Source organism: Mastigoproctus giganteus, chromosome 4 (genome assembly GCF_048544385.1).
Source record: "Mastigoproctus giganteus isolate SK-2022 chromosome 4, ASM4854438v1, whole genome shotgun sequence".
In the NCBI taxonomy this organism is placed as follows: domain Eukaryota; kingdom Metazoa; phylum Arthropoda; class Arachnida; order Uropygi; family Thelyphonidae; genus Mastigoproctus; species Mastigoproctus giganteus.
Window position 1 is genome coordinate 207745582 of NC_143578.1, and position 26587 is coordinate 207772168.

General features: G+C 36.4%; 1 protein-coding gene across 4 annotated transcripts in view; it reads right to left on the reverse strand.

Annotated features, from left to right (window-relative positions):
• LOC150087353 (uncharacterized) overlaps nucleotides 1-26587 on the reverse strand; it is a 521069-nt gene that overhangs the window by 26551 nt on the left and 467931 nt on the right. For all 4 annotated transcript variants that reach the window (XM_090371151.1, XM_090371150.1, XM_090371149.1 and 1 more), the window contains 3 exons: nucleotides 22948-23153; nucleotides 18377-18680; nucleotides 4662-4985 (listed from right to left, as the gene is read on the reverse strand). In XM_090371151.1, coding sequence (XP_090227277.1) covers nucleotides 4662-4985; nucleotides 18377-18680; nucleotides 22948-23153 — 834 coding nt within the window. The remainder of the gene's footprint in view (nucleotides 1-4661; nucleotides 4986-18376; nucleotides 18681-22947; nucleotides 23154-26587) is intronic.

The following is a 26587-nucleotide window of genomic DNA, read 5'->3' on the forward strand; positions in this document are numbered from 1 at the left end:
AAGTTCTGTAAGGCAACAACATCTCAGTTTTCTGGAATTGTGCTATTAGAAAGCTGAGGAAAGTTGGAAATAAAGTCAAACAGATTGCAACCATAAAAAAGGCAGAACATCACAGAATCTTCATAAATGGCAAATGCTCCCTTAATCCATTGCTTGTTATCAATGAGTCGGTAATCCTGTACATGAATTGCAATCAAATAATTCCATGTCCTAAAAAAAATCTCCATCCTGCACAAGCAGCTGAATTGCTTTGGTGAGTAACAAAAATCTGAAAACTAAGTTTGCCTCGATTTGGGAAGTATACGTTAGCATAATCTCTCCTCTTTCAGAAAAACTATAACAGCATGGTGTCATTGCCTGGAGATAAAATTTTTTTTCTGTATAGATTTTAATTATACAGGGTTAAAAGCAACTGACAATCTCACATTCCCTTTCTTTACCATCATATAATGAATGTTGCAATGACATGTTCTACATACTTCACAAATTGTAACTGGTAATTGGAGTATGAGTACAGCAATATCTGATGCCCCACCATCAATATCCACTTCATTTCAGAGATAGGGTGGAATGATATTTTTTTGGTCCCTCATTTCTTTGATTTGGTAGGGGTTTCTCAAGTGGTACTGAAATGGTGTTTTCATGGTTTCTGCCTAGTAGACATGCTCTCAACCTCTATTACCCATTGTTCTCATAGTTCATTTAGTATTTTACCCATATCTGACTGAAACAACTATTTCCTGAATGTTACACATTCAGGGAATGTGCACATCACAGTAGAAGTAAAGTTGCCAAAGTGCAAGTTAATGAAAATGCTACCATTTAAACAATGCAGACTATTGCCAGAAATTATGCTGGTCAAGACACTGTAGTTGCACCAGCAGGCATACTGATGAGGCAACAAACCCAGACACATTTGTGGGGCCTAAGTTTTCAGAGGATGATAATGTGAAAAATGAATATATTGGTAATTGGGCATATCCAGTACATGATTCCATATATGATACAATGTGTGACGATCACTGAAGACATTAATCGTTTCATAAGATGCAGAAATGTTCAAACATGTCATATAGGTTGGTTCGCACGCGAGAGAGAGAGAGAGAGAGAGAGAGAGAGAGAGAGAGAGAGAGAGAGAGAGAGAGAGAGAGAGAGAGATCATTCCTAAAAACCTTACAAAAGTAGCAGCTGTACATCTCACCAGGGAATAAAAGTTCATAAATGTTTCTTATATAAGTCATAGATAAAAAGTTAAAAAAGTAATTCTTTGCCTCAAATGATAGTTTCAGTAATATAAATCAGGTTAATTTTTAGCAACAGCTTTCTGCACTATAAAAGATAACTGTTCATTAAAAATTTAACCTTAAGGTAAGGAATGCTAACTAAACAGTATATTTGGAGTTGTCGCATAGTCTAAAGGAAGCACACAGAAGAGAATAGAGTTATGAACTAATAAGAAATGGATTCTACTTTGCAATAATGTGCTACTCACAAAGCCATTAGAGTGAAGTTCTGGTGGATCATACAAGTAAATGTAGGATCAGATCCACCATATTTCCCAGTGAGAACTGTCATTTGTTTGAAAACATGGATGACAATCAGGATCATATCCGGATACAAGCGAACTTCAACACTGTGGTCAGTAGAACACTCCAACAAACAGGTAGCCCTTCAGAAGAGCAGCTGAACCATTTGAAGTTTTTCTGCTGTAGTGGCAATTTTAACTGGTGTGGTATTTAAAGTGTCTTTGAAAAATATGACAACTTCACCTTCCCAAGAATTGTGAACTTTGCCCTAATGGGATGACAGTACAGAGGTCTTGGTTTAGCTAAGTTTTCACTGCATTTATAAAATCTAAATATTTGGACACCAGGGAATTATAGTTTCACGAACTTACTGGCAAGCTATTATTTTTTGTAAAGACACTTATCATTTTCATTTGATGGAAATAGGGTGTTTAAGTAATGGAAAGATATAGCAAAAATTTTAACTGGGGAATTGGGCAGACAAATTTTTTTTTACGGGAAACTAATTATTTAAGAGCAGAATACAGCTCCTATGTTGCATTCTGATAGTCTCCCACACTTTTTTTTTTGCACATATCTATGCAATATAGCATTCTAAAATGCTAACTGCTTTATAAAAGCACAACAGCAAATATTAAAGACATTTCTGACATCACATATATTTCAATAATTGAGCTTCCCACTTCCTATATTCTCATGTAAAATAATCTAGTTAATTCACATGCTAGCTACGTGAACAATAGACAAAATCATAATTTTATGACTTGGAATAAATATAATCATAACTTTATGAATCCTGTTCAAAGAAAGTGCATCACCTAGGAATTTCACATTTCTCTTTTTTGCGATGGTATGTTACATTAATGACTGGCATCACAAATAGAAATATAAGCAAAAGATATTTATTAATAGTAATAAATATATAGTAATAATAAATAGTAATAAATCAAAACATATTTATTAATAGTTAAGGCAAAGCTAAGATATTTGACAGATGCTCTCAAAATATTCCAGAATGAGCATTTGCAACCTTTATACAACAGTTTTGGTAAACACGACAATTATGGCTGAAATGTTATCAGAAGCCCTCAATTTGCTTCAGTTTATCATTTTAAATGGAAAACAAAATGAAAAGTTCACCAGATGAAAACTAATATTTAGTTGAATCGCCTCTGGCCCTGATGGCAGCAGCACACTGTTGAGGCATTGACAAGATTAATTTCTGAAGGTAATCAACTAACAGTTTGTGGTTTCAAGCACAAATTATGGCTTCCTGAAGTTAATTTGCCTTTCAATATAGCCAGGTATCCACTGGCATTTACGGAACCTTTTATAAACTGCAGGTGACCTATTCTGCAATATGAAATGCACCTCCATGTCATTTGGCTGATAGGGAATTTCACTGCAGACACCATACAGTCTGGATGGTATTCTTCACCACGTCTACGGCAAATTGTTTGTCTCCCATCAGAGCCATGCAGGTTTAATTTCTTCTCATCCGAGAAAACTGATTCCCACTGCCTGGGGGGAGGGGGTGTCCATTTGACATACTCCTTACTGCAAATTAGTTGGGCCTTTTTCATTTTTTGTGTGAGGAGGGTCTTCTTAGGATGAAGGGCTACAAGTCCATTTTTGAAGAGACGTCTTCTCACTGTTACTGCATTTACTACTCCTGTATGTTCTTCCCATTCTCTTTTTAGCTCAGATGAAGCTTTACGGTTTTTAAGGCATAAGCACTTCAAAGTGTGGTCCTGTTTTGGCCTGGAGACTCGTTTGTGTCCGGTTCCTTTTTTCCTATCAGCACAACCAGTATTCTTGAGTTTGGAAAGAAATCTCACTGTTGACCGATTACAAGACACGCTATAAGCAATATGATGGGAAGAACATCCTTTCTCGTGTTAAGCAACAATAGCACTCTTTCTTCGTGGTGTCAACTGCACGTAACTCGCCATCCTGAGACAAGCAAGGAACGACTGCAACTTTTGCAGAGTGCGATTATATAGCTGAAAGTAACAGCTGATGCAATATTACATCATCACCTATGCGTGTCAATCTTGTCTGATGCAATCTTTAAGAAACATTGCCATATACGTACGTTATTTGGACGACAATTACAATTTTAAGGGATGATGCACTTTCTTTGAACACCAGTGTAGTTTGTTACAGTTTTAGCTAAATATATAAACTTTATAAATGTTCTATCCAAAATTTTTATATTAATTATTTTTTATATTCATGCATGAAAAGGCAAATAACATTTTCTTTTAGAAATATAACTATTCAATATAGCATTCTGAAATGCTCAGTTCATCCACAGAGTTCACGAAGAGAACGTCTCATGAGGCAACATGCACAAATAAGGAAAATATTAAAAACCAAAATCAACTATGATTAAATAATTTTTTTTTTTTTTTTTTTTTTTTGTGTTAAGGCACTGAGTTACTAGAGCGTCTCCGTAGCCAGGTGGGTAGGAGCAGCAGTGCGTAGCACATGCTTCTTGATTAGACCGGGGTTCGAGCCCGTCACCACCAAATACGGAGTATGCGGAATGGTCAGGGAATGACCACCGCATATTCCCCGAGCAATATGGCCTTAGTTGCTAATGCTCCTAAAAACCAAATAACAACAACAACAACAACTGAGTTACTATATAATGAACATCTAAAAATTCCAAATTTTTATGTTATCAGGATGGGAAAAGAATTGCACTGTTAAGGAGTCACTGCTATAGGATTAAACTGGAATTACAGTATAACCTCAATATGCAGCCAGAGCATGTACAAAGTGAATGAAAAAAATGGCACCTATGGTTTTATGGAACTTCAGATCACTTTTATAATAGCTGTTGTTATTTGGTTTTTAGGAGCATTAGTAACTAAGGCCATATTGCTCTGAGGATATGCGGTGGTCATTCCCTGACCTTGCTGCATCCTCCGTATTTGGTGGTCACAGGCTCGAACCCCACTCTAATCAAGAAGTGTGTGCTACGCACTGCTGCTCCTGCCCACCTGGCTACGGAGGCGCCCCTTTTATAACAGAAAACATCTTGTTTGATTTAGGCTTTCTGTATGGAGGTTCTACTATATTTCTAGTTTTAACTTTTCTTCTTTTAGATAATGAGTTAAATCATTTCACCTGACTTGATGTGACATGCTGACTTTGTGGATAACCAGGCTGAACCCTAAACTGGCTTGATGAGTAAATATCCTGAGCTTGATGAGCTGTTGGTGGAGGGGGGCCAGGATGAGCAGTCTGTACAAACATACTCTGCTGACCAAAGGCACTGGACAGCTGGGCACTAGGTGGTTGGTGAGAAAGACCATATGTACTAAGAGCTGCATATCCATGAGGAGGCTGTGAGAACTGGGCCATAGCAGCAGCCATTGCTGCTTGTGATTGGCGACTTAACACTTGGCTACCATCCATTTGCAGATGTTGAAACAGTCCAGTTTGAGCCATCTCAATGAAAAAGACAAAAATCACTTCATATAAAATTATCAACAAGGTTATAATATTGAATGTTTTGCCATAATTGAAAGAGCTTAATGAAAAACCATATTTAATCAACTAAAAATCTGATATTACAGCCCAGTTTTAAAGCAGAAAACAAAATCTTGAAAAGTAATTTAGCAAAGAAGTACCATATATGAATTTCAAATCAGTAACTTTTTTATAGTGGAACTACATACATTTCACTTTTCTGTACTCTTTATTATGGTAACCAAGACAGTATATTCCAGATGTAGTCCAGAGTGTTGCATTTAAAAAATTACACTGTGGCAGGAAGGTAACAGTGATTGTTTTAATGTTATATAGATCTTAATTAACACTAATTAAGTTCTAACTGCTGCAGTTCACCAGTAGGTAACCCAGCCCTAAAAAAAAAAAAAAAAGGTATTTACACTGTTGCATTATGATCAAAGTAAAATAGGCATTGAAACCAAATGGGTGGTAGCATGCCATGAAGAACAGCAATCTACAAGTTTGTTTTGTAGCAATGCATTATCCGCGTATAATAATCAGACAGAAATACTGTTAAATACCTGCCAAAAATGAGACTTCCGAATTTGCAAATCATTTCGATACAGAACAGATCAATATTTCTAAAGAGGAAACTTCAAAATGGTCATTTTGTCCAATATTGGACTTCAGTGATAGTTAAGAATGCAGCACCACTAAAAGAATTTGGAATGAGGTTACATCCTCCAATATTAATGATAGAATGTTGTACCCATAATTTGTATTCAAAATTTCTAAAGGTTTAAGTTACCCGTGGCCACTTCTGCAATATTTCAGGAGAAATGTTGCAGAAGTGGCCATATTAATGGAATAGGATAAGTTGGACAATAGTAAAAATGTCAGTTGATTGCCTCTCATTGGAACTGTCCAACAAGGACCTGAAAGAAATAAAGGTCTCTGCGATCTTTGGCTCTAAATCCTTTCGAGATTCAGAAAAAATGAAGAACATCAATTTGTGATAAAAAGATTTGAACAATATACAGAGCTATTAACAACAATTCAATACTGGGAAGTTCACAGGAACTTCCCAGTGACAGGATTTTTTAGAAACTACATAAAGGATAATATAAAAATGCCCTCTAGTGGATTCACAGTAAAAATTAAACAAGATATAAAATGATTGGTTTAACCCATTAACCCCCCACCCCCCAAGCTTGTTGGTACTGTTGTAAAATTTAAAGATTGAATTTAAAAATTCCAGATTATTTTGCACACTATAAAAACCATGGTGAAATATCTACACAAGGGATATATATATGCAGGAATTATGAATGTACAAATGCCCGACTGTGGTTCTATGTGGTATTCCTTGAACCTCAAGGAATGGCTCCCTTGAATGACACCATAAAATTCTCTGACATAGCCCTTAATAATGCAAACTTAACAAGGAAGCGTAGCACAAATAATTACAGTGTGGCAAAAAAAAAAAAAAAAAAAAAAAAAAAATATCTCTATAATAAAAATTGCAGATTCTAAAGGAAATTGATCCACTGACCACCTCTGCAAAAATACCAAAATGATGTCTCTACCACATATTCCAAAATTTTATTGATAAAATGAATGACCGATTTCAAATATCATACAATAATACATATGCTATCTTAAAAATGAGTCATTCATTTAAAAATATTTTAACCAAACATAATGTAATATGTACATTACATTTCCTTATGTTTTCCTCTCAGAGTTTTTCCTATAACCCATTTTGCTTTCTCTCTTAAGAAAGCAATGATAATGGCAGTACCTAGCAAACTTGGAACTGACAAAAGCCAAGTGTTCTCCTTGCTGACCACTCAGATATCCAAAATTTTGAAGAGGAAAACTCAATGAAGAAAATGGATTTTTAAAGACATTCAGCAGCTTATGCTTACAATATTGCCGTAAAGTCAACACCAGAGATTCATAATTGTCTTTTCTTCCTAACCAAAAAATCTATGCACAACTGCTTTAAGCAATCATCAAGTTGGTAGTTCAGTATCCTGTAGCTTTGTTTTGAATGCAACTTTGAGGCCCAACAAAAATTTCTTCTTTGAGTTTTGCATCTGTTAAACTGGGAAACACTTCCCTTAAGTAGCAAATTCCACCTTCCCTCTCATTTATCCAGAGCACTAACAAAATCCTCCCTTTATCCAAGCTCTATATGCAGAGGGGGAAGAACCTTTTTTTGGCTAAAAAAAAAAGTTTATATTACTACATTACCTTCTGGTAAAAATTCTTTCTTATTTCACTGCTGCACAATGTAATGCTTTTCTGTTACATGGAAACCTCACTGATGTTCAGTGATTAATCCAATTACCTTAAGATCACCACAGACATCCCAAACAAATTTCATGACACTATTGCACTCAGAATCTTGGACATACAAGTTTCTTTCAAGCCAACAGCATGAAGCACGGGAACTGATGGGAACACATTTCCAATGTGCAGCAAAACTCCTTTCAAACTTGATTCTGAGGGATCAGTAAATATACAATATTCATTAGGATTGTGTTTAATGTCCAGTCCATTCAGAAGACTACTAATATCTTTACGGAAACACAAAATCCTCCATAAAGAATTATTTTGAAAACATTTTGTGATATACTGTAATTTTAGTTCCTATTTCAAGCAATTTACACTGTTGTAACCCAGAACAAAGGAGATATGTTTACTTTTTAGATAAGTTGAAATTGCGAACTAAGTCATTCAACTCTTCATGCTTAAGAGCAGCATGACATAATTTGCTGATTGAAGTGGACAATCCAGCAAACTCCTTAAGAATCCTTGCCATTATTATTCACCACTGCTTCCTCTATCCTGTAATTTTGGGGGAACCATTATCATTGTGTCTTCACTATGTTGAATATATTGCAGTAATATGTTAAGATATTTGATGCTGCGCTTGCTTTTCGACATACAGAGGGTTCCTGGTATCCGAGTATTCATTACTTGAGTTCGCACAGTTAAGAGGATTTGAAAATTAAAGAATTAAAGCCTTTTCCCCTTGAGAAAATTGACCAAACAGTTAAAGATCTATTGGAAGGCTTCCTACAATCAAGTGCTTCAGTTGAAACTGTTCGTAAAGAGCTGGATGTGCAAAGGAGAGCAAACCTTTATGCTTGAAATAAGTACTTTTTTGAATCTAGAAAGGACAGATAGGACATGAGGGAAGGAGGGAGGGGCCATGCTCTTAGTTAAAAATCTAATGCTGTTCATACACGGGGCAAGTGAAATGTTGAGTCAGTTCGGTGTGACATAAACACAGGGAAAATGAAAATAGGAGTGTGCTATAGGCCTAATCACCCTGTTGAGTATCCTAAACAACTATACAGAGAAATATAGTGGGCCAGTAAATCAGGACGTCTTGTAATGGGGGATTCTGACTTTACAGATTTTGATCACACATTAGCAAGACTTGTGGATTTATCAGATGACTGTTTTCTACAGCAGCATGTTAGAGAGGCAACAAGAGAGTAATACTCTAGATCTGATTATCAGCAGTGATTATTCATTCATTAAGAATCTGCAGATAAAAGCACTAGGAAGCAGTGAGCACAGCGTATTGATGTATGGTTCAAAGGTGTAACTACCATGAAGGGTAAAGGGAAGGGTTTTTGCTTTTTTTTTAAAGCAGACTAGTGGATTGAGCTAGTTTTAAATTCTGTACAGTGGAACTAACTAATGATGTTACCAAAAAATTCTAATAGTGACAAATGGGCCTGGAGTACTGGGGTCCATAGTAAATGAGAATCATTGATGGAAATATTCAAAGTTACTAGATGAGGCAATCTGATTAAGATTCTTTCTCTTGCTCAGAAGAGGGAACATAAATTCAAATGTGGAGGGATGGTTGCAGAATAGACGTGCAGAAGTTTGCCTTCAGCCAACGGGAGGTTGATTGCTGGAACAAACTTTCGTCTTATGTTGTGGAAGTGGATAACCTGAATAAATTCAAGGAGGAACCAGGAGGAAATGGATAGGTGAAATGGGAAGGTTTTTTTGGTTGATGTTGTATAGGCCTGCTTTCTTGCATCATTTGCCACTACTAATACTAAAGGTTGAATATGTTAACCCTCCCCAACATTACTGATATCTATGAGCACATATATATATATATATATATTATTTGCAGGTAATAACAGATCAGTATCATCTGCTTTCTTAAATTGCAGTAAAATGCACTATAAGGTAAAGACCAAGACGTGTGTGTGTGTGTGTGTGTGTGTTGTAAAATTAAGAATTATTCTAGAAACTGCATAAAAATTGACTCCAAACAGTAGCTATATTAGCGGAGGTAAAAATTACGTTGGCTAACGTGATTAAGAAAGGTACTGATATTTTTTCTGTTAAGGACTATATTTAAATTAAGATTTTGTTAAAGAAAGTTGTTCAACAAGGTCTTATTAGAAATTGTCCCTAAAATATTGAAGTTAATAAAAGTATTCCAGGTCAAGATATCTCATGCTTACAGTGTAATTTTCATTCCATCTCAGTGTGTTCTGCTTCATGGTTTTGGAAAGCTTATTACTGAAACTTTTATTCATCTTGCCTGGAATGATAAGGATTTGCATGCCCTTTTATTCAATGTTTCTCCAGCATTTGATAATACCCATGCCTCCCCTCCCCACCCCACAGACAATTGCTCTGATGTAATTTTCTTTGATATTTATGGTCTCATTATTTTTAAAAAGGATTTTGTCAAGAATGGTTTCCATTCTTTTCAAATGATGACGCTGAAGAATCATTTTGTTTATCTGTTGGTATTCTGCAAGGAATATTCTCAGAGAATTTATTTTCTACCCTTTTAGACCCTTTTCAGGTAATAAGTGCCAACTTTTAGTTTCATATGCTATGATTTAGTTTTGATTACATAGCTTCTGTTGTTGTCCACAGTTAAGGTGACAGATCAAACTATTGAAGTATTTTCTTTCATATGTCCAGCCCTCTTGACATATGCATCATTATTTTGGTTGATTTATGTGATAGATTGGGAGAGTAGGGTGGATGGTTGATCTGTACAATACTGTTTCATCAGAAATGTCTTCACAACAAAAACTAGGTGTCTTTCTCTCGAAATTGCTGCTCACCTGGGAAAAGCAACAATATCCTTTAAAACACCTGTACATAGAATGCAGCATTGATTCTCATTCCTTCAGGTACAAATTCCTAACGAATCGTACCGTTTGTCAAAAAAAAATTTCAGTATCATCAAGGTCCTGGACTTCAATACAGTAGAGGAAATTAGGATTGTCTTAAAAGTCTGGATGAAGACTTCACATGAAGATATTCTTCGTTGCTTTTGCTCATCTGTGAGACTGTCACAAATTTATTTCAAATAATAATCTCTTGCTACAATTTCTTAAACTTTTTGCAATTCTGTCTTCATTCAGAGGTTGATGGATGCCCACTTCTTGGGTTGTTGTAAACATACTCACGTCTGAGCCATTTATAACATTTAAAAACATTGGTACAACTTAAAGTTTCATCACCATAAACAGTTTTTAACATTTCATATGTTTCTGTTGCAGAATTTTCCACTTTAAAGCTAAAATTTGATATTTTTCATTGCTCCATTGAAAAATCACGACACAGAACGTTAACACTACTAATGAAATTGGTTGTTACTTTCAATCTGTCAGTCTACTGGACAATCTCTACCACCATCTGTTGGAAAGTTTCAACTACAACATACCACTTCCATTTATTTTCGAACTCGTCCAACATGGTGCAACAGTACCAGTCTGTGAATTTTATCGCCACACTTTTTACACTGAACTGTACAATTAGTAATAGCAGCAAAAGCAAAGGTTACCAATTTCTGTTATTATGTGCAATAAATTCATTGGTTTCCCCCTTGGTACAATTTATCTTTTACATATTGATTAAATTAGCACATTAATAATTGTCTATTCACAAACAGCTACCATAACTAAACTTATATAAAGATTTTTCATATTTTAAATGAGAATTCCTGAAATTCTTTGCAGTATTATTAGGAATATCTCATACTAAAAATTTCTCTCCATTAATACTGATGTTCTTGTATGAATATTTAAAACCCATTTAGTCAAAACAGACTTTATCAGCAATTTTGCTCAAATGTGTATCCATTTCCACATTAAGAATTTAGGAGGGTAATTAAATTACAGAAATCAGGTCTAATCCCAAAGTTCATGAATCAGAAATTAAGTGTGAAGCAAGTTCTGGTTAAGGTGGAATTCAGATTCAGCTCTCAGTCTGTAAATGATCTGAACTCACCTCCATAGGTTTTCACAACAGTTACAGTTTTCACTTATCCTTTTATACATTCTTCTTAATAATTTGATTTAATGGCATAAATTAAAATTCTGGCAGGTAAGTAAACACCCTGTGAGTTAACCAAGCAACAACCAGTAATCACAACATCCAAAAGGTGCACGAGCTGATAGCTAGGATCACAAGCTAATATCACATAGTGGATCACAAGCTAATATCTCCCAAGTTTAAGCCTCAAGGCTTAATTACTTTCCAGGTTCCATTGTTTAATGCCTTACATTATTTTGAAATATCAATTTTTAAATACCGAAAAGAACCAATGCATTCATGGTTTGAAACTTTTGTAGTTTGTCTTTCTTTATCAATTAAGAAGGCTAGTATGGACTTTTAAATTGATTTTTATAAACTCAGTAATCCCATGTGATGTTATTTAAATAATATTTGGATGTAATGAGGAAATTAACTCAGTTCAAACTTACTGGCATTTTTTTTCCCAGTAATTTTGGACTGTACTAAAATTTAAAAACATTCATTCACAAATTAATGAAGCACACAAATGTCATGCCAAAGTAAGTTGGATTTCTTGAAAATTTCCAAAGTTTGAATCAAGTATTAACATTAGCATTCCAAAATTTTTCAGTATCTCATACAGAAGAGAAGATGCTCAGCATTATGAGAGACTCTTAAAATCAGTTCTTGGGAAACCAGTAAGCCAATATCCAGCAATTAAACCATATGCTGTTGAAGGTTAATGGTAATAAAAGTTAAACTTTCATCAGTTCAAATCCTGAATTAATCTAAAATTATAAATAAAATACAAATTATAAACTAACACATTCACTGCCATCTATATTTGGGAGAAAATGCCCAATTTGCCATAATTTCTAGAATTAAAAACCAGCAAATTCTGAAAATTTCTAAATGGTTGAAAAGGTAAGGTTTGAAATTTGTAGCTAAAAGTGAACACTTACTTTTGTGCTGAGCTGTAAATCAGAACAAACCCTATTTTTATAAAAAATTTTACTCATGTACATTAAGTAACATCATCAAGTAGCAAAGAATAAATAAAACTGTGTACCAGGTCTATACACAAAAACCAAGCATTGTTGCAATGATGGTCCTTGATGTTGTCACAGACAAGCTGTACTTGCCACCTGGGAGTCTAAAACGATGATGGTACTGATATTCGGGTGATATTCAAGTCAAGTGGACCCAATTTTGGTGAAGTCCGGATGGTCTGTGACAGACAAATCCTCAGCTTGCTCTTCCATGATGGTGGGGCTGTTAATAATCCTGAGTATAACCACCATTCGCAAGCACACTGTGGGTGACCACTTCAAGACTTTGGACCACCCAGGTGTGAACCAACATCAAAAGGGGGGCAAGGTGTGGCACCCACACCACAGGGAGAAATGCTGCCCCCCTCTTTGTTACCAGGCAGTACTAAGTGGTAGATGACTCATCAACCGGTGCAATACCACCACTTTGCTCATTGGAGACTTGAAGTGGTGGGCACCATGTTTAGTCTCCAGAGATAAGTTCTTGTCAACCCTTCCCCATCTCTTCCTTCATGCAGTATGTCTGATAACTTTTGAGGTTATGATGAACATCATGGCAAGATCCAATCTTCCCTACATTTCGAGGGTACAGCTCTAAAGCGGTGTTCGCAGGCCAGCTACTAGTTAGTACATCGGACCACCAAACCTATTGGTAACTCTTTAGAGACTTCCAAATCAGCTAGGTGTATAATCTTGCTACTTCTACTCTGCCAGATAGTGACTGGAGGAAGTCTGAGTAGTGTGTATGCGGGGGGCAATGTTGAGGCCACGTTATGTCAAGGATCTGGGTATATTCTTACCATGTGTATACGCCATATCCAAAAATTTCATTACTTCATACAGTATGTCCCCCCCCCCACTTTTTATTACTATTGAATACACCACGAATTGGTCAAACTAATAGAGTAAACTTATCTGCAAAACGATCTAACCTTCCCAAGCACTTCCTAATTCATTTCACAAATATACGTGGTCTCAATTCTAATCTCGACGATGTCTATTTCCACTTGCAGCCTGCCAAACCCCATGTACTTTTTTTTTTTTCTGACAGAATCTCAGTTATCAGTTGATTCAACTACTGCTCATCTCAGTTGCACAAATTATTCCCTGTATGATTCCTTTCGCCTGAAAGGTGGTACTTGTGCTCATGTCCATTTCGATATACCCTGTCAGACAATGGTAATTTGGAATCTCCTCTTTTTGATCTTCTCTGGCTTAAAATCTCTCTACTTCATTCTGTCAAATTCATCTGTTGTCTCTACCGTTCCCCCAACTCCACTAATCACTTGGAGCTCTTTGACTTCCTCTTTTTGCAACTTGACTTTCTCCAGTCCAAACTTTCCTAAGAGTGAGGTAATTTTCCTTGGTGATTTTAATGTTCACAACCCCAGCTGGCGTCCGTTTTCTAGTCACAACAACCCAGCTGGTCGAGATGCTGAGGCTTTTGCAATTACTAATGACCTTGCACAGATTCTTCATTTACCTACAAGAATACTAGACAATCCTAACCATACAGCCAACACGCTTGATCTTTTTCTCATAAACAACCCTTCTAAATATACGATCGAAGTGAGTGGTCCTTCAGGCACCTCAGATCACAACTTGGTTATTGTCACTTCTCCAATGGAGCCTTTATCTCACGGCTATTCCAAACCTAGTGTTGTTTGGCATTACAAGAATCCAAAATGGGATGACCTGCAAGATGTCTTTACTTCTTTTCCTTGGTCGGATTACTGTTTCAAAATGTTTTGACTTCTAATGTCAGATTTTCCAACTAGTGTTTTCCTCTTTCCTGTTTCTTCTTTTTCCTGAGAGAGTGTTTTGCTCCCATTTCTTCTTCTACTTTCTTTTCTCCTACTTTATCCTCCCTATTCATTATTTACTATAACCGGGATTCCACTTGTTGGAATCCCACTAAGTGTAATTTAGATAGTTCCTGGAGCGCCTCCACGTGGCTAGGGACGGGAGTCGGGACGCAGGTAGCTTGCTCCCTGCCTCCCGGCTGCTAAGACTCCAGGGCCGGCAAACAACAACCATCACAACACACATATATACTTACACACACACACACTTACACACACTTGCCGGCTATAAATAACCTACAGATGCTACAGCGGTATATAGGGGTAACCCTGGAGGCCGCAATCAATACAAGAATACCTTGTCCCTTGTCCCTTCTAATGTCAGCGTTTGCTCAGATCGTGTCAGTGAAATTATTCTTGTAGGAATGGAATTCTTTATCCCACAATCAACTTTAAAATCTCTGCCTTTCCCTAAACTTTGGTTTTCCAATAAATGTGCTAAGGCTGTTCAAAAGAAGAAAGTTGCACATCGTAATTGGCTTGTTTCCAATTCTTCAGTTTCATTTTCTGCCCACACCAAAGCTCGCAACAATTGTAAAGCAGTTATTAATCAGTTCAAACTATATTTTGAACAGGCTAAGAGTAGAAAACTCGCATCTTGCCCTAATGGTAGCAGAGCATTCTGGTCTCTAGCCAAAAATATTGGCCGTAACTCTTGCCCATCTCTGCTCCCACCTCTGTCAAAACCAGATGGTTCTGTTGTAGCTTCGGCCAAGGATACAGCTGAACCTGCTAGCATCCCATTTTTCTTCCAAAACATGTACAGCAGGCCCCCGTTATAACGCGGTTCACTTTACGCTGATTCGCTATAAAGCTGTTCTTATATTATAACCCGTATCTGACTATAACGCTCTTTTACAGATTACATTTTTGACATATTAACGAAATCGTTTCATTTGATGGAGTCAATAGCTTGAAAATGAATAGCAAAACAGCATTAAATCATCTCCCACGCTCAGTGAAATTTTCTCGCACGCTAATTTAGTTTCAGTACAGTGACTTGTTACGTAGTTCCAAGATCAACGTTTTAAAAAATGATCAAGAAAATGCTTGTAATATTTGCGTTATGTGCATTTGTCCGAAGTCTAGTCATCACTCAGTAGAGTATTAGACATCGTGCATAACGGAAAGTTTACTTGAACATTGTATCGTAATTAATTCAACCAACACAGTTACATTTTCGAAGAGCTAATAATGACTGACAGGAATGAAAAAGCAACAACGTCTGGGCGCAGTACGAAGACTATAAACATAAGAAAACGACTGAATTTGAAAATTAAATTAGACGTTTTGAAGCGAATCGATTCCGGTCAATGACAAACGGATGTGTGCCATAATTTAGGACTTGCAACTTTAACTGTAAGAACAATTATAAAAAAAATAAAGAATTAATTTTTGCAGCGGGAAAGATAGCTGTTCCACTGCAAGCAACTAGGACTAGACCGGCTATTAGGATTGAAATGGAAAGACTTTAATTTTATTGAAGATAATATTCCAATGCAGAATTCAGTTAAGTTAAATATTAAAAAGAGAGAGAGAGAGAGAGAGAGAGAGAGAGAGAGAGAGAGAGAGATTAGCCAATATGAAGAAAACTCGCCTAAAAAAAAAAAAAGTGGAACCATTTAAAACTGGTAAGGGCTGGTTCAATAGATTTAAAATCCAGGGAGAAGCCACAAGTGCAGATCAAGGAGCCGAAACTTTCAAAAAAGAACTTTCCACACATTTTTCATGATTAAATTCATCAATTAAATTAAATTCATTATTTTAATTGGAATTTTAAATTTACTTATGATACGCAAGTAGTTACCACAATTATACGTATGCAATGCAGAATATTTTATATGTGCAAATATTTGAATATTAAATATTTTGACCGACATTTGTGCATCTTTTCATTACTGTTTATTATTCATTATGGAAATGTCCTATGGCACCGATCGCAGCTCATAAATACATATGTTACCTTATGGGAAAGCGGCGCTCACTTAGCGCTCGTTTTTCCGGAACACATGATCAGCGTTAAGCGGGGGTCACCTGTATTAATGATCTTGGTAAAACACCTCCCACCATTCCCAACATGCTCCATTCAATGCCTCCTGTGCTCTTCTGTCAAAAGAAAGGCAGAAGGATTTTGACGAATCTTGATGGCAAGAAAGCTCGAGGTCCTGATGGAATTTCTCCACTTGTTCTCAAAACCTATGCTCCTGAATTTACATCTGTTCTTTTCCACCTTTTTTTCACTTTCTTATTCCAAAGGTGTTTTTCCTTCTGCTTGAAAATTTGCTCATATCCAGCCAGTTCCTAAAAAGGGTGAAAAATCTGTCACATTGCAATTACTTCTACTCTTTCTAAAGTAATGGAAAGATCAATTAACCACCAAACTACCTAGAAACTTTCCGTCTGATCAACGATTGCTAGTATGGCTTCCGTCAATGTCGATCCACTGGTGATATTCTGGCTTATATTATCCATTTATGGACAAATTCAATGGTAAAGTTTGGTGAAACACAAGCAGTTGCTCTTGACATCTCAAAGGCTTTTGATCATGTTTGGCATAAAGGTCTCCTAAATAAGCTTCCACCTTATGGTTTGCAAACTGTTTTTTGTATTTGGTTATCCAGTTTTCTCTCTGATTGCTCACTGAGGGTAATGGTAGGTGGCTCCCTGTCTTCTAACTTCTCCACTAATGTTGGTGTCCCCCAAGGTTCAGTTCTTTCCCCCACTCTTTTCCTCTTGTATATTAATGACCTTCCATTGACTGGAAATCCTATCCATAGTTTTGCCGATGATAGCACATTGCATTCCACTTTCCATTTTGAGAAACCTTGCCCTGCTCAATCAGCTTCAACTTCTCAAATATCCGCTATCAATTCCTTAAATGCTGATTTCCAGTTAATTCTTCAGCAGGGCAAAGGCAACTTAGTTGATTTCAATCCGTCTAAAACTCAGTCTTGTCTTGCCTCTTGCAAAAAGGATTCTTCTGCTCCTATGCTTATATTTGGTGACACTCCGATTTCTAGGCAAAATGATTGGGGATTACTCTGACTTGTAATCTCTACTGGCACAAGCATATTAAAAATATTGCTTCCTCTGCATCTAAAAAACTTGGTTTTCTATTTCGCTCTCAGCCTTACTTTTCTCCCAAACAGCTGTTCACTCTGTGCAAATCGCAAATCTGCCCTAACATGGAATATTTTTTCTGCATCTGGGGCAGTGCCCCCAAAACCTCTCTCAGGCTTCTAGATTACATTCAGAAGAAGGCAGTTAGGTTAATTAATGACTTCTCCCTAACAGAGTCTTTCCACTCATTGTCTCATAGACGTACTGTTTCTGCTGCATGCCTTTTCGACATGGGTACTGTTCTTCTGAATTGGCTTCTATAATTCCCACTTTCTCTTTCAAAACAGTCCGAACATGTGCTGCCACCAGCCAACATCCATTTAATGTCTAACTTCAAACTCACAGAACCAATTTTTCATCTTCCTCGTTTATTGATTCAACTGCCGTTTTCTGGCACAACCTTCCTTCATACGTATTTCCTGAAAATTAGTCTATGGAAGTTCAAGTCTAATGTCAACAAATATCTTCTTTCATCTTCTCAACCTCCAACCCTAAGATGGTACTAAGTACTATACATTCAATCAGTGTGCCAATATTTGAGTAGTAGTTAATTTGATGTGCCTTTACATTAATGCCACATTTATTGACCACTTAAGAATGACAGCTCAATATGCATTATGGCATACGACTTCTAGTGCTTTTTGACACATATAAATAAAGGGAGTGAACATGTTTAAACCATCAATTAAAATCAAATTTTAATTATTCTAATAATAAATTTTTTTAATTATTTTAGTAAGTTTATAAAATTACGAATTACTTGACATGGCAATTCCAGTGTTAATATTGCACTGCAATAGTAGAGAAAATAGAAAAAAATAAAAATATTCTAAAAATTCTGAATGGCTATTACCAAGTAACACTTTCAGTGAAGTGACAATGTCAGCAGAGAGCAAAAAAAAAAAAAAAAAAAAAAAAAACTTGGTTGTCCAAGAGATAAGCAAAAATAATTAATCAACAGCACTCATACAATACAAGTTAGCATTAAATGTGCTTATGTCAATGCCACAATTCAGATGCAAAACATGCATGAAAAAGGATAATTCTAATAATATACCTGTTGAGAAGAATTAAACAGCACAGTAGGGGGGCTCTGAATGGTTGGCATACTTGCTACTTGAACCGAACTTGCCATCCCTGCTAATGTTCTGACACCAGGAATTGTAGAATCTAATCCACATATTGGTGGTGGACTTACAGGTCCAGAGCAACTATGACCAGTTATCTGATTATGTTGTGTCAGCTGAACTTGTTGAGGCTTTATGGAACATACTGTATTAGATTCAACACTCAGTGGAGTCTTGGATGTTAATGTTGAACCAAGGTTAGTAGTGCTGGACTGTTGCAGTGGTGAATTAGTCCTAAATATAAAAGATTAATGTGAACAGATACTTTAAATTTAATAGTTTACATGGTGAGTTGTTAAAGTCAGCAAAAATTTGTTCAAGTCAGTTAAAAATTTAAATTTTAACAAATAAAAACTGCTACATCCTGTTCGCTCTAACTATGATCATGAAAAACAAACACAAGCCAGTTGTAAATCCCTCATTAATCAGCTGCTATGAGTATATTAGAATTAAAGTCAGAGTGAACAGTATATAAGAATAAAACGTTTCATGAACAAATGAAATATAGCATACCATTTCAAAAACAAATATACAGAAGTATATGAAATCACAGAAATGGTGACTCCATAGCCAGGTGGGCAGGAGCAGCAGTGCATAGCAAATGCTTCTTGATTAGACCGGGGTTCAAGCCTGTGACCACCCAATACGGAGGATGCGGAAGATCAGGGAATGACCACCGCATATCCCCAGCCCAGATAAAGGGTGAGGGCTGGCGTCAAGGAAGGGCACCCGGCCATAAAAAATCTCATGCCAAAACAGTAAAAAAAAAAAAAAAAAAAAACTGACCTCATACATATAATGGGAACAAATGCGAGGACAAAAAAAAAAAAAAAAAAAAATTCACAGAAATGAATTTCGATTGTTAGGTCCATTTTAAGAATTACAATGGCGGACAAAAAAACCCTGCATCATCTTTAAAAAAAAGTGACATTTGTAGTGAAACGTATAAGATATTGTTTGATTACAGAGCAAAGGCATTGGGTCAGATAACACATCAGCTGTTTCTATAAATACGGCATTGGAAGGGTATACATGCTCATTGGTATCCTGTTTTGTGGAGGTGTAAACATGGCTCCAATTTGACACCAAGGTAAAAAAAAAAAAAAGAAGTGTAGCTGTTGCTCTGTCCCAGGAAGGGCTTTCTATGTGTGCTATCACTGATAAAACAAGCTGCCACCAGTCAACAGTATCCTGGGTGCTGAAATTAAAGCCTGAAAATGGTGATGTGGAGAGAACATCTGGATCGGCCTATAAGAGAGTGACTATGCTTTCGCAAGATCGATATTTGAAACAGCTATCCTTCATAATCGCCATGCTGGTGCTCTTGATCTAAAACTGGACTTTGAGATGGCCTCTAGTGTTGAAACAAGTGCACGAACTCTCCAAAGATGGATTTTGGAATGTGGTCTGCATGCCTGTCAAGCCCAAGAAGAAGAAGCCTTTGCTGACCCAACAAATGAGGAAGAAGCGATTTGCTTGGGCTAAAGCACGTTTCATGGACAAAGGAGCAATGGGACACCGTCACCTTTTCTGATGAATCGAAATTCAACCTGAATGGCTTGGATGGGAAGCGATATATTAGAAGACGAAAATCAGAGGCATACCATTCTGACTGCATAACACCAACTGTAAAGTTCCCCGCCGGTCAGATGGTCTGGGGATACATAACAAAGGGGTGTGGCAAATTAAGTTTATTAACGGAATGGTGAATGCATAAACCTACACTGCTATCTCGGAGGAGTGCCTGAAACCTATTATTAGGGATCACCACCCACACATCCAAAACTACATTTTTCAACAGGACTCAGCACCATGCCACACAGCAAAATTGGTTAAGTTTTATGCTATTTAGATTTAATGATGAGTTTGTCTTCTTGTCTCACAAGGCTTAAAACATACTTAAACCAATGTATCCCCTCGTTTTTCTCCCTTAAGGTGCAGTCATACTTCAGAAATGCTGGCATTACAGTGTTGGACTGGCCCGGCAACAGTCCACATTTGAACCATATTGAAAATTGCTGGTACATAATGTCATCTAAAATTGCTCAGAAGAAGCCAACAAGATTCAGCTGCAGGAGAGCACAATAAGAGTGTGGTACCACGAAATTGGGCAACCATATATCCAGAAGTTGATTAACTCTATGCCAGATTGTTGCAAGGCTGTAATTGCAGCTCGAGGAGGAATAACGAAATATTTACAGTACATAATACTATTACGTTACCTTGTCATTTCAGTTTGTACACGTAAATGCAATAAAATTTGTCTGGTTGTCATGATTGCCATTTGCATGATTTCTCATATTTCCATTAATTATGCATTTTACCCTTTGGGAAGATATTTATATCAGGTGGAGTCTTTTTATTGGATTTCATTCAGAGAGATATATATGCCATCTAACAAATGCATTTCAAACATTTCTACAACCCACAATGCAGCACAATACACATTATTTGCAAAATAATGTGTATTGTGCTGCATTGTACACATTATTTGCAAATAATGTGTATTACACATTATTTGCACAAGTGATGCAGTTTTTTGTCCATCATCGTAAAGTAGTGTGCGAGTGAGAGAGAGAGATGTACAATAAGCACATATTATTGAGCTAAAGTTATTTTATCACTGGATGAAGTGTCCAACAGCAATTTCTTATCAGTACTATTCAGTCAGCATCTCACATGCAACAGCTTTCATGCACTGTTCATTCACTGTAAAAGACAACCCACAAATTATAATCAAGAAAATTTTAGAAATTGCATTTCTCAGTTACTTTTAATCTGGTAAAATAATCAAGATACACTAGGAGTGTTGCAGAACACAGGATTCCATGTCCATATATTCAATGTCCACAACAGCACATTAGTTACTATTGTGCATCCAGAAATGTGACGTGCAAACCTTCATAGACAATTTGGAATACATCCAGTCTATCAAATTCAAATAATCATATTTTGTTAAAACAGCATGAAGAGGCCATGCCATATGCATGAAAACCAGAATGTACTACATCACCTTTGACACTTGAATGCTGGCTGTCTGCAAGCCATCCAAGTTTTAAAAATAACTGAACTTTCACACCACTTTCAGATACGATGAAAGCACTAACTTGTTTTTCCTTTCTCTTGCTTCTGAGAAACTCTTCTATCACAATAAAGTATAAGAAAATTTATTTCCAGTTCAAGCCATGGCCAAAGAAACCATTCGACTAGAAAATACTGAGTGTTATAAAAGGAACTGCAGGGAAACTAATACTCTAACAGAATGAAAACAAACTTCATTATTTCAAATTTAATCTTGTTTAAATTAATAAAACTCACATAAAACATTAAAGATTATGAAAATGTTTTCCATTGTGTCGTATAACACTGTCATTAATGTTTCCAGTGTAACTGAAGTAATGTAATTTGATACTGAGGTTTTCAACTCTTCAATTGTTTTCGGCCTAACTATATAAATTTTTAGATTTTGCTGCTACCCAACATGAAAAAAATTCAAGTGACATCAAGTCAGGTGATTGTGGCAGCCAAATTCCTGCCGAAGTTGTTTCCAAATACATCTGCAAATAACCCCTGGGAACGTTACACAGTGTGTAACCTTGTTGAAAGGGTGCAATATTTCAGAGCTGTATCTTATGGAAGTTTATCTGGGAGGAAAACAGTGTGCTTAACATCACAACCTAAATGCCAATTTTCTGATCACAAAACAACACATCATGAAGTGAACAGGGATTTTTCTAATGTCCACAGATGACTGTTTATTGAGTTTACATACCTTGCAAGATGAAACCACACCTCACTACAGTCAAATGTATATCAGTAAAAGTATATCAATTCCCTTACTTTGAACAAAAGTTTGAAACCATCCAAAATAATAATAAAAACCTGTTTTGGCGATGTTTCCTTTAACTACTGCACAGACGCAATTTTTATGAAAAGTATTTCTTTTCTCACAACTTTGTGGGCTGCAAAAATGGAGATGGTACTCTCTTGTGCTCATTTCTCCTAGGCATTGAAGGGCTTTGCTGCATCTTATCAGAGATTTCCAACAACTTGTCCTCTGTTAAAACGCTAGGCTTAGCACTTATTGCCACATCAGACACTGAAGTGATTTTTTGAAATTTATTTATGAAATCATGAAAAATGTTAAAATGCATAATACCAGAATCTAGGAACCTATCTAATTTAAAAAAAATACATTCCTCGATCATTTAACATACAAAGATATCAACAAGCACTATTCAATAGTAACATACAAATGTATCAACAAAACTATTCAATAATTTGTCAATACTGTTCTGTATGATGAATGCTCACTAACATTGTAAAATCAGGTCCCAAAAAGTTATCATATGAATGCCAAGGTGGCAAGATTGCTGCAACACTGACTAATGAACAGATATAGCACTGGGAGGTTGGGGGGGAGGGAGGAGATTCTAACAACCTGTATATACAAAAATCCTATGTTAACAGAAATCATTTACTTATAATGATTAAAACCCACCTAAAAGATAAATCTCTTCCTTCAACTGCAGAATCATTCCGTGTCTGTGATGTGGACTCTAAACTACTGGAAAATGAATTCGTTGATGGATCTGCTGTTCCAGAAAAAGAACTAAATGATGTTGGACATGTTTCCTCCACAACACTAGAGGGACCATTAGGAGGATGTTCCAAAACAGTGGGCATTGGTGGAATGCTCTCCCAAACCTAATAAAATAATGTACCACTTAATTAGGATCAACAGGAATGAACATTAATAACACACAATTTAACATAATTAAACTTTACACCAAATGGTCTTGAATATGAAATGAGCTAATACAAAACTGAATTCTCTGCTGTTTTGGGGTGCATTTAAATGGCATGGTTTGACTGTTAAATTTGAACCTTCTTTTGGCCTATTAAAATATAAATTAGAATTTGAAAAGAATTTCTGTTAGCAAATTCAGCACAATTCAGGTTTTTTAATACACATCAATAAATAAAATCAATATACCGAAATATCATAAAAAAAACAACAAAAAAAACCCCCAATAAAATGTAGTATTATAATATATTATAATTTCTTATATTAATAATAATGTATTATAATATAAAATAAAAAAGATATATTACATCATATCTTAATAGAAAAAACTCCCATAATAAAAGGAGATTTAATTAGTGAAATTTCTAAGCAAATAGCCACCTATGTATTAAACTATAGATATCTGACTAGTAGTGAGCAGAATGTATGCAGCCCAAAAGTTGTTTTTTTTTAGGCCCATAACAGTATTCATTGATTTCCAAAGTAGATGGAATTTTCTCTCTTTCTCAGGCTACACACATGAGGGGGAATAAATTCAAACTGAGGAAGGATGGTTGCAGGATAGATGCGAGGTTTGCCTTCAGCCAGTGGTAGCTGACTGTTGGAACAAACTTCCATCTGATGTGGAAGCGGGCAGTTTGAATAAATTCAAGGGAAAACTAGACAAATTATTGGGGGGGGAGGGTTTGGACAAGAGATGGAGGTTTTTTTTTTGCTGATGATTTATAAACTTGATTTCTTGCATTACATGCCACTAATAATAAGTATACTTGTAGACACTGACAGGTAGCCAGGATAATACATCAAAAGCTAGCAAGGAAATACCAGTTAATCAGAAAAAGTGTACCGATTACAAGTACATTTCCTAGCTGTACTGGGACTGCACCATAACATACAAGACAATCCCACACAACAGACTGGTTGCAACCCTTATTGGCAGAACTGAAAAGACTATGTATCTGATCGACACAGTGGTGCCCAACACTGACAAACTCCAGAAAATAGACAAGGAAAAGCCCAAGAAGTACATGGACCTAAGACAGGAGATCAAAGAGATGTAGCATATGCAAGATGTAATAATCAGCCTGGTAGTTGTGTCAACCATCTTTTTGGTGCCAAAGACCCTACACGAGAGAATAGCAGCATCAAGTCTCCCAGAGAACATCTACAAGGAACTCCAGAAAGCAGCAATTCTGAACACCTGTAGGATAGTCAGAGAATTCCTCGACCGTCAGTAACACAAAACATAGCAACCACCCAGTGCACTTCGTACCAGTACCTGTCATGGGGTGGAACCTTCCACCCCACTAGGGAGAAATAATATAATAATAACAATATATGTCACAATGATTTCTTCCTAACTGCTTAAAAAGATTTGGACCAGATGCATATAGGGTCCAGAAAATGGCAAATAAAGTTTAATGCTTATAAATGTCAGGTTATACATTTGAAGATACAAAAATACTGGAGTGACATAAGCTAGGAGGAATCTAAAAGTGGTTTAAGATGGAAATGTCTGGTGTTACTATTCAATCTTACATGAAAATTTCCAATAAGTGAAAATAGATGGCTAGGAAGGCACATGGTATCCTGCCCATGATTTACAGGATTTTTGCTAATAACACTGCTGCCAACTTATGAATTATCAGCGTTAAGCGGGAGTCACCTGTAAATGGAAGCAACAGCAGGACCATGCTACAAATGAGAAAATAAGAAAAAATTCTTGGGACAACAAATATCAAAACAGAGGTAAGCAAAGTAAACTTAGATGGTAAGTGCATATATGAAGGATGGGAGGAGGCAAAATGCTAAACAGATATTTAAGCTAAAATGAAGGGAGAGAAGACAAAAGGTGGACTGATGGCATTAAAACAAAGCTGAGGTGGTGGCAGTGGCACTGAAATGAGAACAAGCAACAATAGACTACACTATTGGGGAAATGTTACTTAGTCAAGGTTTTTTTTTTTTTTTTTTTTTTTTGATTTGGTAGTTGTTGGCGCATCGGCTTCTGTGGCCATATTGCACCTCCCAAGGTTTTTGCAACTTAGTCAAGGTAGAAGGCTACTTATTCTGATTTAAAAGCAGGTTTAGCTATGTATTAACTTATGTACATTTGTTTAAAATGTTTCATATCTTCAGGCTTTAGCCCCAAAAAACTACAAATCTGAAACTTTTATCTTTTGGAATCTCTCATATTATGGAAATAAGTCACACACCTCGATTATCAGATTTTGTGCTTTGGGTTCCTACCCACCAGGATGAGGAGACTAGCACAGAAACAACTGTGCCATTTGGGTGGTAGCAACCACCACTCAGATGGCACCAGAATAAGAATAAACTTCTGTATTGGGGAAGTTTTACTTATTCAAGGTATAAGGGTGTGCAATGTGTGAAGGAGCTCATAACGAGCTGTTCTGAATAATACCTTTCATAAAAACTGTTAGCTTATAATATTTTATGTATAGTTATGTATTCATTTGTAATGGAGCACTATCATATTGGAAGGTGTTGAGCCACTTCCACAAAATTGCCAGAACACAGTACTCAGCATTGTAAGAATATCAATGTAGGACCCAGCACTCATGGTATGTCATACACTGCAATCAAAGGACTTAGTCCCTACTACAAGAAACAGTCTATCAAAACCTCATAAGTTGAAATTGACTACTTTTCAGGAGAACCATAACATACGAAGTTTTGTTGGAATTTGCAGCCAACGACATGCGAGGTTTCTGTAGTCTTTAAACACTTGTTTTGATCGATTGATTACTAAGGGTTTTGCAGGGCAACGTGGGACCAAAAATGAACCTCATCACAAACAAAATTTTTTTTTTACGAATTCAGCATACGAGGTTTTGATTGAAAGCCAACGACATGTTAGCTCTTTACCCCCCCCCCACACTTTCGCAGTTGGGACAAAACACCCAGGATGCAAACATTCTCCAAGTATTCTCCATGCCCAAACATCCATAGGACTGGAAGAACATGTAGCATAACCTGTTCCCAGGGCCAATTGCTGTCATTCAGTGTGTATTTTTGTTAGTCTTGTGGACCAGAACTCCTCTATGAAAAATCATAGCATTCATTTCTGTGAGTTTTAAAAAGAACTACAGATTTGCTATGGCCACTCAAAGCTCCAAATTTAGATTCTTCAGAGCCTAAGCAAGATTTGGTAATCAGCTGTCTCATGTCAGCTCCTTTTTCATTCAGCATTTTATACTCCACCAGCTCACTTCTTGGGTCCCATGTCACTTCTAGAATGTCTAATTCCAGAGCAATAGCATACAGAACCATTTCTCCCAAACAACATCCCACTATCATTCCCCTCTAAAAC